The 20,414-nt window shown below is 37.5% G+C and overlaps 1 protein-coding gene across 1 annotated transcript in view; it reads left to right on the top strand.

The window, feature by feature from the left end:
* The window catches only part of DOCK11 (dedicator of cytokinesis 11), a 212,920-nt gene that overhangs the window by 116,310 nt on the left and 76,196 nt on the right, over positions 1-20,414 (top strand). Inside the window, 8 exon segments of the mRNA XM_033112064.1 lie at positions 1,552-1,621; positions 1,700-1,825; positions 2,761-2,832; positions 3,694-3,840; positions 6,622-6,705; positions 7,887-7,998; positions 10,200-10,378; positions 18,823-18,939. Of these exon segments, the coding sequence (XP_032967955.1) occupies positions 1,552-1,621; positions 1,700-1,825; positions 2,761-2,832; positions 3,694-3,840; positions 6,622-6,705; positions 7,887-7,998; positions 10,200-10,378; positions 18,823-18,939 (907 nt within the window).

Below are 20,414 nucleotides of genomic sequence, written 5' to 3'. Positions count from 1 at the left end.
TTTGTTTCCTTTTGCGTTTCTTCATTTTAAATATAAATTCATCTTCCAAATGAGCACCCAAAAGTCAAATTTAATACCAATTTTCTCTAGTTACATGCTTCTCAGACTGGGGGACTTATATCCCCAGGCTTAGATGGTACCAGAAGCCATAGGAGAAACTTAATGTTTTTCTTGAACAGGAGTTCTAACAGTTTACTGCATGTAAGAGTCACCTAGGGAGCTTTTAAAATTTTCTATTCTAGACCACACTTCATGCCAATTAAACCAGAATCTCTGTAGGTAGAACTCAGCATTAGTTTTTTTTTTTAAGTTTCCCAGGTGATTCCATAATGCAACAGTGTTTGAGAACCATTGCCCTTGACCAGCGCTGTCCAAAAGAACTTTCTGTAATCGTGGAAATGTACTACACTTATGCTGTCCAACATGGTAACCGTGAGCCACATTTAGCTATTGAGCACTTGAAATGTGGCTAGTGTAACTGAGAAACTAAATTTTTAATTGTATTTCATTTAAATTTATATAGCCACTTGTAGCTAGTGGCTCTAATACTGGACAGAGTAGCCCTAAGCCCTAGACAGAGTAGCCTAATTATTTTTTTAATTGAAAGAGTAAGGGAGTGTAATTTTTATATGAAACAAATATGGATATATTATAGAGTGGAATACAAAATGCACCTGAATTTTGAAATTAAAACAGGAAACTTCAAAAAAAAAATCATGAGCTCAGTGCTGGATGTTTCTGGCTTTGCTGCTTCTGCTGTTGCCACAACCTTTCCCATCAGGACTCAAGCTGCATACACCTGCATAGAGTTTGCTCTTCTCTGTTGTTGGAGATAGTCTAATTGAAAATTTAAGAAGCATTACTCTAGTCCTGGGGTTCTCAACATGTGGTTCTCAAACCAGCAGCATCAGTATCACCCGGGAGCTTATTAAAAAATGCTAATCATTGAACTTCACCCCACAGCTAAAAAATCAGAAATTCTGGAGGAGAGGCTGAACAGTCTGCCCTCCAGGTGATTCTGGTGCATACTAAAGTTTGAGAAGCACTGCTATTCTCTTAACTTTAAAACTTTCTATGACTTTTATATTTACTTCCAATTTTAGTTCATGTCATTACACCTGTCCTGTCTCTCCCTTCCCTTTCCCCCATCTGTTGACATGCTTTTCATTTTATTTTTCTGTGCTTTTCCTTTTATTCTCACTTGAGGGGATCCCAATATTTATCTTACTTGAGGTCTTTTACTACATCGTAGCTATGACTATACTTCAAATGTATACAGAGATTCAGAAAGGAGATGAATCATCTGGGTTGCCAAAATAAAATATCTTTCTTTTGAACTAGGAAGTGTATTTTACAAGGCCCTAAGCATGCTAGATGCCGAAATCTTTGTTCGACTCGAACTTCCATTATATCTTCTGCAATCATCTTACCTTTAATTATTCGGGCAATGATAGGTATTTTTAGGGTTAGATATGGTTGTCTTAGCCTAACAGTCAAACTATGGTAATTATTTGTAGCCTGACATGCTGACTTTTGTGAATGTTGTTTCAGGGTTCTCTTACATATCGTGTCAAAGTGCCATGAAGAAGGCTTGGATAGTTATTTAAGATCATTCATAAAGGTTTGTGGAGTAAGTATGCTTTCTGAGCAGTTGTTTTGTGTAAGAATTTGTCTTACAGTTCATTTTCTTTGTTTGTAGTATAGCTTCCGACCTGAAAAACCAAGTGCTCCTCATGCCCAGCTCATACACGAAACTCTGGCTACCACGATGATAGCAATATTGAAACAGTCTGCAGACTTTTTAGCAATAAACAAACTGCTAAAGGTAAGGAAACAGGACACACCAGGGAACAAAAGCAGCAAGAGATATACTTGTTTGATACACTCCCATTTGAGTTCTAGTATCTCATCATTTTCTCATGTGGCCCTCCCTTTCCTTGTCGCTTTGCCCATGCATCCTTTTTCCTCAAGTTCTCCAAAGAACATTTTCCATTTGCTTCACCCTTCCCACCCACCTGCCCTCAGTTGAATGTGTAACAGAAAGAATTTTGCATCAGGTAGTCCTGAGTTAGAATCCTGTATCCACCACATAATAGTTCTGTGACCTGAGGCCTGTTATTTAGCATCTCTGAGCCTCCAATTCCTCGTTTCTGAAATACAAGTAAAACATTTAAGACATTGTTTCTGGCACACAGTAGGCACTCAAATGGTGGCTCTTATTATTGTCATTATTTTCACAATTTCCATAATTAATGGTAGAATTTCGATTTCAGGTATCTTAGGATATGTCTGTTTGAAGCTTCTCTGTATCCTTTAAATTACAGTATGTAGGCCACAATCTATGTTACTTGAGCTGGCCCCAGTGTACCAAGGGCCAGGGTTGCGTCTCCCACTGGGTGCAGGCAGCAATGAGATTTATTGTCTGTAGAGAATTTAAAAGCAATGATAAAATTAACTAAAAGTTGTTTTGCTCTTACTACCACATGTAGGCAATTCAAAACAATGTCAGAGATAAAACATCCCTTTCCACTGAGGCAAACATTCTCACTAAAAGCCCTTTGTACATCACAGTTGGCTGTGAGGTGCATTATCTTTCTGCCAACACCATTTGAAGTTATTCTGTGGGACTTTGATAGTGAATTGGGAACACTTTAAAATGTTATTAAAGTTAGAGATAAGACCCATATGGATTTGTTAAACTTTGCTAAACTTCAAAGATTTGGGTAACTATTAAAGATTTATTTTCTTTGTTTATTTTAGTACTCATGGTTTTTCTTTGAAATTATTGCAAAGTCTATGGCCACATATTTGTTGGAAGAGAATAAAATTAAGGTAAGTAGGCTCAAGAGTACTATTTAAGACAAACAAAGACCACTAATCGTATTCACAGATAGCCATGACATGCAAAGCCTTATATGTAAGAGCTCTTAGGTCTTAGCTTTTTCAATTTTACTTAAAAAATGGGTGTAGTACATAAATCTGAGTGCTGACATTGACAGTTCTTTTTCTTTAAAGTCTAATCTTCAGAGACTCTTCCACCTAGATTCTTTCATATTAGTTATTTGCCATGTAAAATGTATTATCTTTGAAACGGGAAAATGCTTTCCTTTTGTCTTGTGGTTTAAAAATGTCTATGTTGAAAGCATTCATTGGAAGATGAACAAGTACCAAATAAGAAATAAAATAAAAACACTTTATGCAATAGATGTGTTCCTGGAATGTGGTGTATACACTTAGTTATGTTTTCAAACTGTTTTGAGGTACAAAGAAATTTTCTTAGTTATAGAAGCTGTAACCAAAACTTGTGAAATAAAAAATATTCATCTCGTATGTATCATTTTAATCACAATTTTCATTTACTGAAGTTTACTGAAATTGCAATGAATGGATGCATCTATATTTTGTGTGTCGGGAAAAAAATGGAATGAAAAATTGGGATGTGTCTGCATCTCAGGGACATGATTCTAAAGTTAGGTCAGAATGACCTACTCTTGTTGATGTTTTCAGCCGCTTATATTATTAGAAGTCCAAATAGTTCCTATAATGATCGAAAATATGTCATTTTTAAGTTTGGAGAAAAATTATACTCTAATTAAATACACATTTACATATAGAATATATTTAAAAATAAATATGGCAATTTGTTTTGACCTTTTGCAACTCTGACTTTTTTCTATACTTGTTTAATTTAAGCTTCCCAGAGGTCAGAGATTTCCTGAGTCATATCATCATGTCTTACATTCCTTGCTTCTTGCAATAATTCCCCATGTGACTATTCGCTATGCGGAGATTCCTGATGAGTCCAGAAATGTCAATTATAGTTTGGCTAGCTTCCTGAAGGTGAGTTAAAGGCGGCCAGAACATGATAAGGAATTACTCTTCACCAATATCATCTTTAAAGCCAAAGGAAAATAAATTACCCACTTTCTAGAGACTCAGCTAGGTCTTTATAAGGCTGCTAGAGAAAGTTGTGAGTGAATTGATTTATCAGTTTAGTTAAACAGCCAAGTTTGATTTCTTTTTCCTCCCACTGAAATGGCTAATTAATTAAATCAGCGATCCCACACAGGTGGCTTAGCTAGAAGGCATGTTTTGCTTGTTTCACATGATGTTTTTTTCAAATATATTAATTCGAGTGCCTTTAGATGGGGCATGTACTTTCTAGGTTAACACTATCCTCACCACTCCTTAGCCTACCCGACTCTCTATGCATTTAAATGGCTTCTCTGACTCCTGCTGGCCCTTGAGTTTGCAACTCTTCAATTAAAGCAACTTGTTTCCTGATGTAATTACAGTCTACGTGTTGCTAATATATGTAAGTGAAAATTGTTAATTTTGGCCAGTGAGATTATTTTGAGAGATACCAGAAACTCCTATAATTATGAAAGACAGTTCATTTATAATTGTTATATTTTGTTATTATCAGTATGTAAGGGGCAATGTTAGAATGTAGCTCTATAAAGTGGGTGACAACGATATTTGATTTGTTGCAGAGAAGGGGCATAAGTTTGTAATGCACTTAGTTTTGTTTTTTGCTTCTTTTCACTCCCGCTCTTCATCATGTATCAACCTTCCATTAAGAACCTGATGGTCAATAATCCATTCAAACAGTTTTAATGTCTAATACCCTCATTTTCTTATTAAAAATTCACAGATTTCAGATCTCCAGAGTATGACTTTCTGATATAACACCTCTCTTTGCCAGAATTAAAATAAAGTTTGAACACTATTATGTAAGCCTTTCTGTGTATTAAAAATCAAACATTCACAGATCTTTTTAAGTAAACTGAGGATGAGACTGTCTGAAATCTATAATCTCACTTTCTTCCATGGAGTTTAAACTTGAAGTATACTATATAAAGGACTAGAACATAGTCAATTTAATAGCAGTATTTCCTTAAGTCAACAAATATTTGTCCATCTTCTATGTGAGGATTTAAAGATGCAACAGGCTGTCTCTGTAATCATATTCAAATGTGTATAAACAATAAATGTGATACGGTTACACTGAAAGTACCAACAAAATAAAATAGGAAAACAAGAAAGGGAGGGATTATAACCAGGGAGTATGAACAGAGACTAGAAGTTCCCCAAGACAAGAGATGAGGGTGTTGCAGATAGAGGATCCATGGGCAAACATGAGATAAGAGCATTCAGGAATTGTTTAGGGATGAGTAAGAAAGAGAGTTTAGGATGTGTGGAGGTCGAGCTGGAAAGGCCATCTGGTACCAGATGACGGAAGGCCTTGAATGTCAGGCAAAGAAATTTAGATGTCGATCCATAAGCAATGGAGAAACACCAAAGATTTTTGAGGATAATTTTATTGCTGGTATGATGGAAGAAGTGAGGAAAATACCAGCATCAGGGCAGCCAATTAAATCAATCCCTCCCCCTTATCTACCTGGCAGAGGCCATTCATCTGTTAGGCTCAACCTTCCCATGCAGTGTTGATCACCCCTTCTGTTGTTTACCTGTCACATACTTGTTTGGGACTTCTTATTGTGCTGTATTTTAATTTTTTGTTTATTTGTCTTTACCATTGGACAAGAGTACAGATCGTGTCTTATTCACTAAAATGTAATACATTGTCTCAAATACAGTAGGTCGTCAAATTGTTGGATGAATGAATAAATATAAGCCTGCATCATTAATCTAGGTGAGAGGTGATGAGGGTCTGACCTAGGGTAGTGGTAGTGGCAGTGGAAGTTGAAAGGAGAGGTGAGAAGTGAGAGACAAGCAGTTCCTTCTATTTCACAGGAATATTCTGGGTACTCTGAAGAACACAAAGAAAAAGAGATAGTTCCTATTATCTAGGTGAAAACACAGGAAAATAATAAGTACAATACAAGCTAGTATAGAATAAAGTGTTTAGAGGGAGCTGTGGACCAAGGTGGTTAAGGAAGATGGAACTTCATCAGAATAGTGAAGAATGGGCAGGATTAGGTAGAAGTACTGATGGAATTGCTAGCTATCCTGACATGAGCAAAGACCCAGAGGTGGGACTACACAGTGCATCTTGAGGGGGTAATAAATAGAGGAACTATGTTGGGAGATGCAACTGGAAAAGTAGGTTGGGACAAGATTGTGAGTGTCCTTGAATGTGGCCATCACAGAGGAAGAATGTTTTAATAGACAAGACTTCACAGGGCACAAAGAAAAACTTACCTTTTTGTCTGAAATCTTTACATAGGCAAGCCCCACTTTCATTAGCTAACTGACCACGTTACGCTCCACTTTGAGCTTTGAGAATTGACCAAAATGAGACAGTGTAGCTGAATACACTGTATATGTATATATAAACATATGTGTATGTATATATATGTTTATATATGGATATATGTGTATATATAGATACACATATGTATTTGTATATGTGCATACATATACATAATCTTAAAAATTGTACAGTTGAGTCCCAGTTCCAAAGATAAGTCAATTGCCCTTTGTCTCTTTCTTTAAGGTTACCTAAAGCTCGGAAAGCTATTTATTATTCTATTACCTGTAAAAGAGAGAATGTCATCTACTAGATGTGGAACAAATTAAAAAATTTAAAAGAAACTTATACTTGAAAGACTTTTAGAATTATGCAACTAACTATTCATTTTTATTTGATTTCTATAGCGCTGTTTGACACTAATGGACAGAGGATTTGTATTCAATTTAATAAATGACTACATATCTGGTTTCAGCCCCAAAGATCCTAAGGTAAGGTGTGAGGACGTAACTGTAGTGGATGTCAGACATTTGAATGGGAGACCAAGGGTGACATTTATTGTCCTCTAGAGGATTTGGAACTGCTGTTTTCATTTAGGTACTTTGAGTATAGTTTTACCACAAAGAAAGAAATACTGCATAGTGTTTTGCGGGGCGGGGGGGGGTCCCCCAAGACCACCCACGTAGTCAGCGGTTCACTAGAAAGACCCATAGGACTCAACATATAGTCGTACTCATGGCTAAGATCCATTATAGTGACATAGCAGGGATGCTCAGCTGATTAGTAAGGGGAAAAGACTCAAATGGAGTCCTTAGCAGTCCGTGTCCAGGCTTCCTGAATGCTCTCTTCCTGTGAAGGGTCACACAGAGCACACCTTCTCTCTAGCAGTGCATATGCAGCCACACATATGTGATATTTCTGTTCAGTGAAGCCCATTTGAGACTGGGATTTAGAGTTGTTATTGGGGGCTGGTCAAGTATTGGAGGCTGGTCCAAATTCCAGTGTCTTGGAAAGGAAAGGGAAGCAGGTGTTCACCATAAATCGCATTGTTTGTACAAATAGTCTGAGCAGGCTGGCACAGAAGGTATATCCTTATCATGTAGGGAACATTTCAAAATCCAATTTCCCAAACATCAACCAGTGACCAACCTTGCAAACCGGCCTTTTAAAGGAAAGTAATGTTGGGCCCTGCTATGTTAACTCTTTCCTGCACAGGTCACATCTGCAGGTGTCCTTCAAATACTAAACACATTAATTTGAAACACATTAATTTGAAAATTAATGCTCTGTATTTAATTATTAAAATGGTAAAAGCCAAAAGTCGAGAACCATAACTTCACTCGTATGTGGGATATAAAACTGAAAGCAACAAAGGAACAAGACAAAGAAACAAAAACTCATAGACACAGACAATAGTTTAGTGGTTACCAGAGGGTAAGGGGGAAAAGGAGGTGGTAGATGAGGGTAAAGGGGATCAAATATATGGTGATGGAAGGAGAACTGACTCTGGGTGGTGAACACACAACGTGATATACAGATGATGTATTACAGAATTGTACACTTGAAACCTATGTAATTATACTAACCACTGTCACCCCAGTAAATTTAATTTAAAAATAAAATGGTAAATGCCTACTAAATATGAGTTCGTGTGTAATTTCTTTCCATTTAGGTTCTAGCTGAATATAAGTTTGAATTCCTGCAGACAATTTGTAGTCATGAACATTACATTCCTCTGAATTTGCCAATGGCATTTGCAAAACCTAAACTTCAGCGAGTTCAAGGTATGCATTTGTGTTTTGCATCATTTGGAATTATGTCTTCTCTCCCTCTCTCTCTCTCTCTTTTGTTAGTGCTAGTGTAGTATAATGTTTTCTAGTTAAACCAGCCAATTTAAAGGTAACCTCAGAATTGTTACTACCTGAAGATAGGTTCATTAATAATATTCTGCATTTTCTTCATAGTGTCAGTGATAGTATTCGTAGTATGAAGAAATTGGGTGTGTTACAAAGATTACTGCTTAAACACAGATGTCAGATATTAGTAAAATTGTTCTCTCTAGTAGTGTTTGGACTTTTGTATGAGACCGAATTAAAAAGAAAAAAGCACATGTAGATGCATTTCTGCTCAAAGGAGCATCAAAAGAAAAGTATAGAGGCAGAGTAAAATAGTCGCATGCGTGTATTAAATTTGTGAAATGCCTTCAGTTATCTCCATTGCTAATTTTATTGAATGCTTTGTTGTGTAGCACTATTCTTATGTTACTGTGTTTTTTATTTGTCCCTTTTCTTTTCATATATTAATTAGATTTTTTTTCATTTGCGGTGGACCGTTTGACTTCAGTAGGTAGGTTTAACTCGGTTCACTCTAAAATAGTTTGCTGTTCTTAATAATAATTGACTTGATGAATGGCTAAGGTGGACTGGGACTATGTTTACTTTTCAAATCCTCCCTAGCCAAAATGAGGCTTCAGTTAATGTACCCAGAAAACATAGGAAGCGATGTATTTCTTTGCTTACAATAATCTTGAGCATTGATTGCTAGAGGAATCAACTTTAAAACACTATCTTCAGGAAACAAGTTCCAGCTCAAGCCAGCATGGGGCTGGAGAGTAGCTGTTCTTTAAGTGTGTATCATCTCCCATGCTTGTCTCGCTTCTCTCTACCTCTGTCATGACTGCTTGGCCACAATTTTGAAGGTGTGGGTGAAACCATCTGCTTGGATTTATTTAAATCACTAAAGAGAAAAACTTTACTACCATTGCAAAATCTCTCCAGTTAAGGCCACCTGGGTTAGTCAGTACTGGCTCCTGTCCATAGACAGTGACTGGGATTCACAAAAGAACATGACCAATGACAGGAAGAAAATCACCTGCCCTGGTCTCTAGGAGAGTAGCTGCTGAGCAGTTGTTTTAGTGATTGAATTACAGCCAGTGAAAATGGAGGGAAAATCTTTAAAAACTCAAGCACCCTTATTCAACCACCCCTTATTAGATTCTGACCATGTAGTTCAAATACTTCCCCCGTATTTATTGATAGCTATGGGGAAGTCAGGGAAAAGAAGCTGTGGACAGATCATCAGGATTTAGGATTATATCTGACTACTCACAACATTTCTTAAGTCCTAACTGAATACGTAGCATTATCTTAAGTGCTATAGAGGCCAAAAAGGAAATAGAAAACATATCCTTTGGCTTCATGATTGAACTAAATTAAAGGGTAGACAAGAGGAAATACAGTAAAAATTTACTGTAGAAATTACTGAACTTGTTCGCAATTCCTGCTGAGTAGTTAGTTATAAGGCAAGTCCCAACTAGGATGTTAGCAGCTGGGATTTAAAATGGACGGAGGATCTAAAAGGGAGTGAAAACCATAGTTTGAAGTGGTGATTTTATGAAATGAAAGATTTGTATTTGTGTAATAATTGGAGTGAGGTGAGGCTGTTTTTCCTACTGTTCTTATATCCCATTTTGTTCAGGCCAATATGTAACATTTACTAGAACAGTCAATAGTTCGTACTGTTAGAATAATTCAGTTGTCTAGTTTCTCTTCCCTACTTTACAGGATAATCAGAAAAGTGAATCAAGTATTGTTATATAGAATTACTCCAATTTGTAGTTCTAACTAAATCTCTTCTTTAAAGAAATGTGTTGACACATTGCTAAATGTATTATTCTTTCATTCTAGGTTCTATCCTAATATTTCCAAGAGTTAAAAAAGAATCTAGGAATAAAAAATCTAGGGAATATCCTACCCACTGAAATAATCATTAAGGCTATCATCTAGGCCTAATTATGAGTGCTTCTGTCTTGTGAAATTTTGCATGCTCATTCTGTATGGTAAAAAATTGTTCTCATTCATTAATAATAAAAGTATACCTCTTGCTAGCATGATTATATATTACTAAATAATAAATATAGTATATTAATGTTAAAGTAAATTTTGAATATTTTTATTAATCGGTTTTAAATTTCATTGTACTACAGATTCACATCTTGAATACAGTTTATCAGATGAGTACTGCAAGCATCATTTCCTGGTTGGTCTACTTCTGAGGGAAACCTCCATTGCTCTTCAAGACAATTATGAAATCAGATATACAGCTATCTCTGTCATAAAGAATCTTTTGATAAAACATGCATTTGACACTAGATATCAGCACAAGGTAAGGATGTCCATATAATCATCAATGTCACATTAGTAAATTTCTGCTAAGATTACATTAAAGATGGAGATTTCAGTAAGGAACATAATATGAGCATTGAGAACTAATTTTTGCAAATAAGGTGTTTTTGTTTCAAATAATTAGGTTTTAAAAATACTGTTCAGTTAACTGTTAAAGAAAAACACTAGTTTCTCAGATCATATTTAAAGAAAAACAAGCGGAAAAAAACACGATAAAAAGAAAGAAACAAAAATAAAGAACAACATAACTGCTTCATGATTTGTTACATAAACGGATTATAATTTTTAAAAATCACCTACAACTGTAGCCATGTGTAGTCTTTCAAATATATACCTTAATATATATCCTTACACACATATATATCCCTAAACAAATACTATTAAGTGATTAATAAAAAGACATGTTAATATATCAAACATAAAATATGTAATATGAGGAGTGACGTCATAGGAATGGCGGCAGCAGGGAGCACTTTTTGAGTTCTCCTCCAGATCTTATCACAAACGGGGCATCTATAACCCATCAAAGGACTCTCTGCTCATCACGCAGAATGGCTAAGAGACTCGTGCAAGGATTACTTGTAGGAAGGCAAATTGGACAAGCAGGGGCAGAAGGAAGAGAGCGGAGTGGAGATGCAGCCTGCATCTGCAGCTGTGGAAACGCAGTCTGCATCTGCGGCGGTGGAAACGCTGCTGGCATCCGCAGCTGCAGAGACGCAGGGGATCCCAGGATGGAACCGAGAACACAAAAGCCAGGAGGTGGGCTCTTTCCCTGTGTCCCACAGCTGATCTCTCCTGCCGAGGGGGCAGCATATCCAGCATTTGAGGCAATAACCTCAGCTGAGACCTCCAGTTGTGCCCTAGGCCAGACAAAGAACACCTGGGCCCCTCCCCCTGCTCTTCCAATCGTACCCCCGCCCTTCCAGAGACTTAAACTGGCCCCTGAACTGAGGAGTAGTGTCATTATAGAGGAGCCTTAGTGCTCAGGCTCTGGGAAGCCTGACAGGCAGCCCTGACCCAGGGAAGAGGCTGGGAAGAGTGTGATTTTTGCTGGGCTAGGAGAGAAGAGACTCCTCCACCCCCAGCCACCACCTTTCCTGCCCTGCGGGAAGAGTGTTACACGGCTGGGCTAGGAGAGAGAAGACCCATCTATCCCCAGCCCCCACCCTTTCTGGCTTGCCTAGGGCAGGGCAATTACAACTGCAGAGGCACTCCCAGGGATCAGCAGTAAGCAGCAGACGCAGCTCTGTGCTTTCAGCAGCTCAGAAATCTCCCACCCACCACATACACACACACACCCACACACACACACATACAACACAACACACATACACACACACACACACACACACACGGAAGAAGTGCCCTAAGACTCAGGAGAACTGGACACAAGGCTGGTGGTGCTACTCTCAGTGCGCATATGTGCAGGCAAGGGCAGAAACCACACTGACTTTGTAGAAACTACCATCCAGACCCGTCAGCCCCACGCATCTACATCTGCAGTCCCAACGTCGCCCTGGGGCACCAGGTGACCGGCTGTGCCTGCACAATACACAGAGGACTCAGGTACACTAGAGGACAACCTGGAGATTACTTGGTGGGCTTAAGCCAAGACTGGCACTGCTTTTTGTTTTGTCTTTATATCTTTGATATCTTTGCCTGTGTTGAGTGTGGGTTGTTGGTTGTTTTTACATGTGAATGTGTTTGATTTTTTCCTTGTTGTTGTTGTTGTTCTGCTTGCTGATTTGCTTTGTTCTGAAATAGCCCTACCAGGGCCCAGCTTAAGAGGCACAAGATTCAGCACACCCAGAGGCCAACTCCAGACCAAACCAGAGTACTATCGGGTTTGACCTCCAAGTGACACACCCAGAGGGAATTCCCTACAGGCACAATAGCCCATAGAGGTCAACCCACATTTAACTGGTCAATCCTCACGCAGCAGAACGCCCTGCGGTGGGCAGAGCCAAGTCAGCCTAGGAGTTAACCCCACCGAAGTAGTGCAAGTCAAATATAAAGGACACATACTACATAAGATAACCCAGCAAGAACAAAGAACTCGAGGGGATCTACCTAATACATCGAAGCAAACACAGAGAGTCAGCCAGAATGGGGAAACAAAGAAACATGTTCCAAATAAAAGAACAGAAAAAACCTCCAGAAATGGAACCAAATGAAACAGAGGTAACCAACCTATCAGAGACAGAGTTCAGAACACTGATGATAAGAATGTTTAAGGAGCTTAGAGACGACATAAAGGATAGAGAAATCACAGTGAACAACCAGTTAGAAATAAAGAACAAAATTACTGAAATAAAGAACTCACTTGAAGCAGGTTAGATGAAGCGGAGGATCGAATCAGCGACTTAGAAGACAAGTTAGCACCCAAACAGAACAGAAAGAAAAAAGAATAAAAAACAATGAAGATGGTTTAAGAGACCACTGGGATAACATCAAGTGCAACAACATGCGCATAATAGGAATACCAGAAGGTGAAGAGAGAGAGTAAGGGATTGCGAACATAGCTGAAGTAATAATATCTGAAAACTTCCCTAACCTGATGAGGGAAACCAACATACAAACCCAGGAAGTGCAGAGAGTTCCAACCAGGATAAACCCAAACAGGTCCACACCAAGACACACTATAGTTAAAATGGCAAAGGTTAAAGACAAAGAATCCTAAAAGCAGCAAGAGAAAGACAGAGGGTTACATACAAGGGAACTCCCATAAGACTATCAAATGACTTTTCTACAGAAACCTTGAAGGCCAGGAGGGAATGGCAGGAGATACTCAAAGTGATGGAAAACAAAGGCCTACAACCTAGATTGCTTTATCCAGCAAGGCTATCATTTAAGGTTGATGGAGAGATAAAGAGCTTCCCAGAAAAGACTAAGCTAAAGGAATTTATTACCACCAAGCCAGCATTGCAAGAAATACTAAAAGGACTTCTGTAAATAGAAGAAAGATGAAAACACTCTAACTACAAATTTAAAAATGGCAATAATCACTTTAAATGTAAATGGATTAAATGCTCCAATAAAGAGACAGGGTGGCTGAGTGGATAAGAAAGCAAGACCCTTGTATATGCTGTATACAAGAGACTCACCTCAGATCAAAAGACACACACAGGCTGAAAGTGAAGGGTTGGAATAAGATATTTCATGCAAATGGAAATGAGAAAAAAGCTGGAGTTGCAATAATTATATCTGACAAAATAGACTTTAAAATGAAGAACATATTAAAAGATAAAGATGGGCACTATATAATAATAAAGGGATCGATCCGACAAGAGGACATAACCCTAGTAAACATCTATGTACCCCACATAGTAGCACCTAAATATATAAAACAGATATTGACTGACACAAAGACAGAGATCAACAATAACACTATCATAGTAGGGGACTTCAACCCACCTCTGACAACAAGGGACATGTCTTCCAGATAGAAAATCAATACGGAAACAACAGCCTTCAATGACACATTGGACCACTTGGATTTAATCGACACTTTCAGAGCATTTCACCCCACTGCTACAGAATACACATTCTTCTCAAGCGCACATGGAACATTTTCCAAGATAGACCATATGTTAGGCCACAAAACAAGTCTTGATAAATTTAAGAAAATGGAACTCATACCAATTGTCTTCTCTGACCGCAGTGCTACGAAATTAGAAATGAACTACAGGAAAAAAAATGGAAGACACACCAATTCATGGAGGCTGAATAACTTATTACTAAATAATGAATGGGTCAACCAGGAGATCAAGGAAGAAATCAAAAGATATCTCGAGACAAACGAAAATGAAAACACGACGACCCAAAATCTATGGGATGCCGCGAAAGCAGTCCTAAGTGGGAAATTCATAGCATTGCAGGCCTACCTAAAGAAACAAGAAACATCACTAATCAACAGTTTATCTTCACACTTAAGGGATCTGGAAATAGAACAGCAAAATAAGCCCAAAGGGAGTACAAGGAAGGAGATAATAAAGATCACAGTGGAAATAATGAAATAGAAACCAGAAAAACAATACAAAAGATCAATGAATCCAAGAGTTCGTTCTTAGAGAAGATAAACAAAATTGACAAACCTTTAGCCAGACTCATTGAGAAAAAGAGAAAGAGGACCCAAATTAATAAAATCAGAAATGAAAGACGAGAAGTGACAACAGAAATACAAAAAATTTTAGGAAATTACTGTGAGCAACTATATACCAACAAATTTGACAATCTGGAAGAAATGCACAATTTTCTAGAGGCGTACAACCTTCCAAGGCTAACTTAAGAAGAAACAAAACCTGAATAGACTGATTACCACCACGGAAATTGAATCAGTAATCAACAATCTCCCAACAAACAGAAGCCCTGGACCAAATGGCTTTACAGGTGAATTTTACAAAACGTTCAAAAAAGAATTATCACCTATTCTCCTCAGCTCTTCCAAAAAATCCAGAAGGAGGGAAGACTCCCAAACACTTTTTACGAAGCCACTATCACTCTGATACCAAAATCAGACAAAGACACCACAAAGAAAGAAAACTACAGGCCAATATCTCTAATGAACATAGATGCAAAAATTCTCAACAAAATATTAGTGAACAGAATTCAGCAATACATTAAAAAGATCATACACCATGATCAAGTGGGATTCATCCCTGGTATGCAAGGGTGGTTCAACATCCGCAAATCAATTAATGTGATACACCACATTAACAAAATGAAAACTAAAAATCCCACGATCATATCAATAGATGCAGAAAAAGCATTTGATAAAATCCAACAGCCATTTATGATAAAAACCCTTAAGAAAGTGGGAATAGAGGGATCATATCTCAACATAATAAAGGCCATATATGACAAACCCACAGCTAACATCATGCTCAACGGGAAAAGCTAAAACCATTCCCCCTAAGATCAGGAACAAGGCACGGTTGCCCACTTTCTCCACTTCTGTTCAACAGAGTGCTGGAAGTTCTAGCCACAGAAATCAGACAAGAAAAAGAAATAAAAGGCATCCAAATTGGTAAGGAAGAAGTAAAATTATCATTATATGCAGATGATATGACACTATATATAGAGAACCCTAAAGACTCCACCAAGAAGCTATTAGAGCTGATAGATGAATTTAGTAAAGTAGCAGGATACAAAATTAATATTCAGAAATCAGTTGCATTTGTATATACCAATAATAAAACATCAGAAGGAAAAATTTAAAAAAAAACAAACCCATTTACAATTGCTCCAAAGACTGTAAAATACCTGGGAATAAATTTAACCAAAGAAGTAAAAGATCTGTACTCAGAAAATTATAAGACACTGAAGAAAGGAATGAAGGAAGATATAAATAGATGGAAACACATATCATGTTCATGGATAGGAAGAATTAATATAGTTAAAATGTCCATACTGCCTAAGGCAATATACATATTCAACGCAATTCCTATCAAACTACCAATGAAGTTTTCACAGAAATAGAACAGATAATCCTAAAATTTATACGGAACCATAAAAGACCCCGTATAGCCTCAGCAATCTTGAGAAATAAGAACAAAGTGGGAGGTATAACAATACCTGACATCAAATTATACTACAAGTCTACAGTAATCAAAACAGCATGGTACTGGCATAAAAACAGACACATAGATCAATGGAACAGAATAGAGAGTCCAGAAATAAATCCACGCCTATATGGCCATTTAATCTACGACAATGGAAGCAAGAATGTACGATGGGGTAAAGACAGTCTATTCAATAAATGGTGCTGGGAAACCTGGACAGACACATGCAAAAAAATGAAGTTGGACCACCTCCTTACACCATATACAAAAATAAATTCAAAATGGCTAAAAGACTTAAATGTAAGATCTGAAACCATAAAATACCTAGAAGAAAATATAGGAAGAAACTTCACAGACATTACCCGGAGTAAGATTTTTACTGATATATCCCCTCGCTCGAGGGAACTAAGAGAAAAAATAAACATGTGGGATAATACCAAACTAAAAAGTTTTTTTCACAGCAAAGGAAACCATCAATAAAACAAAAAGGGATCCTACTGAATGGGAAAAGATATTTGCCAATGATATACCTGATAAGGGATTAATATCACAAATCTATAAAAAACTCACTCAACTCACAAAAAACAAACGACCCAATTAAAAAATGGGCAGAGGACTTGAAGAGACATTTTTCTAAACAGGACATACAGATGGCAAACAGACATATGAAGAAATGCTCAACCTCACTAACCATCAGAGAAATTCAAATAAAAACCACAATGAGATACCACCTCACCCCAGTCAAAATGGCTATCATCAATAAATCAACAAACAACAAGTGCTGGCGCGGATGTGGAGAAAAGGGAACGCTTGTGCACTGTTGGTGGGATTGCAGATTGGTGCAGCCACTATGGAAAACAGTATGGAGGTATCTCAAAAATCTGAAAATGGAACTACCCTATGATCCAGTAATTCCACTCCTAGGTATCTATCCGGAGAAATCCAAAACTCCAATTCAAAAATCTTTATGCAATCCTATGTTTATTGCAGCACTATACCCAATAGCTAAGACATGGAAACAACTGAAATGCCCATCGGTAGATGACTGGATTAAGAAACTGTGGTACATTTATACAATGGAGTATTACGCAGCCATAAAGAAGAAAGAAATCTTACCATTTGCAACCACATGGATGGACCTAGAGAACATTATGTTAAGTGAAATAAGTCAGACAGAGAAAGATAAATACCATATGATCTCACTTATATGTGGAATCTAAAGAAAAGAATAAGTGAATGAACTAATCAGAAACAGTTTTGGAGACAAAGAGGAAAAACTGAGGGTTGCTAGATGGGAGGCGGTGTGGGGATAAGGGAGAAAGTGAGGGGATTAGAAAACAGTCAGTAACCACAAGATGGCCACGGGGTTTTGAAAAGTAATTTGGGGAATGTAATCAATAATGTTGTAAAGATTTTGTAGACTATCTGATGGATACTTTTCTCATTAGGGAGACCACCTCAGGGATGATGTAGATGCCTGATCACTGCACTGTACACCTGAAGCTGAAGCTGAACAATAATGAATGTCAACTATAATTTTACATATATATATGTATACATATGTATGTATATACTTACAAGAAGCGGAGTACAGCATTAGGAATAGAGACAGTGGAAATGTAATGGCTCTCTGCGATATCAGAGGGATAGTGGATGGGGGGTGGGAGGTTCACACAGTGTGAGGGATATCAATGATGACGTCTAAGTATTACTTTGTCTTGTGCACCTGATACTAATAAAAAAAAACGTGTAATATGAAGTTTTGCTTCTTATTGAGAAAAGGTAGGTGTGGCTGTAAACCTTACATACATTACACATGGTCTATGTGTGAAGACCACAGCTTTAGTTGCTGTTTGTGCATGTCTAACATATACTAACATTGTTTTATAATTAGTAATTCATCCCTTTATTTTTGCATTCAAATATAAATAGAATTATGCTGTTTATACTAGTCACTTGCTAAGCTGATTTGGAGACGGATCTTATTATTTTTCTTAGTATTCCCACTTGTCTTTAATAAATAGAAAATGCCTATCAGCTACATCCAGTTATATTTCTTTAATTACAATTTTTTCTTACAATTTTTGCTAAACTCCTTAGCTTTCAGATGTATTTATTACTTACTGCAATTTGCATTGCTTTTGTCACATTATAAGTATAATAATATACTCCTACTTAGTATAGTTTATTGTGTTCCTTTTTTTGATGAATGTTGATATTGACTTAAAAGCAATAAATAAATTGTATGTTACCACATTAGTTAAGACTACTAGTGGCTGCCTTTATTTACATATTTATAAATATATCAATCTCTGTATCAATCTCCCAAGTCTTATAATTGATTTAGGGGGCCAAGATCACATTATTTTAATTGAAGCTTTAATCAAAGCAAAAAAATGGTTTTGAATGAATACAGTAATGTATTGTTTTTTCACTTCTTCCATTCATTCAGCTAATGTATATTGGCCATCTGCTCTGTGTCCAGGCACTGGGGATGAAGCTGTGACTAAGACAGGCACTGTCCCCACTGTCATGAAACTTAACCCTCACTGGAGTCAAATAATGGGACTAATATGATCTGCTTTATAGATCGACTGCTATTTAAAAAACTAAACTTTTGCTTTTTACTTTATGTAGTTATGCTCGAGGGATGGGATTTGACTCCATATTGTATATAAATCCAAATACCAAGAACGTTCTGTGGTAATTAGTTTTGAGAATATAAGTATAAATAGACTCATGTTTCACTAATTTATTATGGATATTTGCTCGCTTTTAGTCTTTAAAATGATAGATGGAGCCAACTTGATTTGTAATAGGTACATATTTTATACTTATTAAGCTTTTGATAATTATTTTTCAGAACCAGCAAGCCAAAATAGCACAACTGTACCTCCCATTTGTTGGACTGCTTTTGGAAAATATACAGCGATTAGCAGGACGTGATACCTTGTATTCTTGTGCAGCCATGCCTAATTCTGTAAGTAGTCATGTATTTCTATGGGCGTTTTATCAAATGTATTTGAAATTGGGATCATATGCTGTATGGTCTCAATCTTAATGGTTCACTCTTTTTTTTTTTCCTTTTGGTTTTTACGAGTACATTTACACTTTTTCCTAGAACAGTGCTTCTCAAACTTTAATGTACATATGAATCCCCTGGGGAAATTTTTAAAACAAAGATGCTAATTCAGCAGGCCTGGGTGGAGCTTAAGGTGATGCGTTTCTTTTTTTTCTTTTTCTTTTTTTAATTTAGTAGTAGTGTCAGATCAAAAGAACAGAATATTTGCTGTTCTGAGAACTGTGTACCACAGACACAGATTCGCAGCCCAACTAGTTCAGGCAAAGGGGAGGGAGCTGTGGAAGCAGGACTGGCTGTGGTGGTGGTCGCTGCCATTGCTCTGGGCCAAGTCTCACAACTCACCTTGCCCCTGTCTCCACCTATCTGGGCGGATCCCTGCAGGAGTAAACAGAACTGCGGATGATGCGTTTCTAACAAGCTCTGAGCTGCTTCTGGTCCAAGGACCACACTTTGAATGACAAGGTCCAAGAGAAGACCCAGAGTCCTTTGCACCCAGTGTTTTAAGATTTGCTGTTATTCTGTGCCCTCATATATTTATTTAACTTGGAAACTGAACAAAAGATTCTTCACCTCCAACATGTTAGGCACCAGGGATTGAACTGTATGCCTCTGCTTCTCCCCTCCCTTGGCAACCTCCTTTCAGACTTCTTGATGACTTGCTTTTAGCACATCACAACTGGTCTGTGCCTTTTTATCCGCTTAGAATCTTAGAGCTGAGAGGAACTTTGTAGGTGATCAGTCTCCCATTTGGCAAAAAACAAACAAACAAACAAAACAAATCGAAACAAAAAAAACAAAAAAACTTTTGCCATTGTAATAAGGAAAACTTTCCTTCTCACATTAGACCTAAAAGGTTTTCTATCTACTTGTCCTAGTTTTGCCTTCTAGAGATGGTACACAGAACAATCTATTTCGACGTCTACATGATACCCCTTACACATGTGCCATCTAAATTTTTCTCCAGACCAGCCATGTCCACTTCATCATTTGTCATTCCAAACCCTTTCCATTCTTGGTTTTACTCTTCTGAATCGGCTCCATTTTCCCAGTCGCCATATTAAAATGTGGTGCTCAGAACTGTACACTTTATAGTCTGCCCAGTGGGACTATTAACATCTGCCCCACCTACCCTCCATTCTGTATGGCCCAAGATCACCTTCACACTTTTAGTAGCCATGCCGTGTCGTTGGGTGGCAGGTTCAACTGTGTTCCTTACAGCTTTCTTTGGAAATCCCCCCATCTTGATTTGTCAAGCCTACCCTGATTTGTCTTTTCTCAGGTTCCTGAGAAAGATACTTTTAAGTCTCCCTGATGACTTGACTGCCTGTAGCTCCCGATTATATCACATGCTTGTGTATCAGGCTGATCTTTCT

Source organism: Rhinolophus ferrumequinum, chromosome X (genome assembly GCF_004115265.2).
Source record: "Rhinolophus ferrumequinum isolate MPI-CBG mRhiFer1 chromosome X, mRhiFer1_v1.p, whole genome shotgun sequence".
In the NCBI taxonomy this organism is placed as follows: domain Eukaryota; kingdom Metazoa; phylum Chordata; class Mammalia; order Chiroptera; family Rhinolophidae; genus Rhinolophus; species Rhinolophus ferrumequinum.
This window is presented reverse-complemented; position numbering and strand designations above follow the sequence as displayed.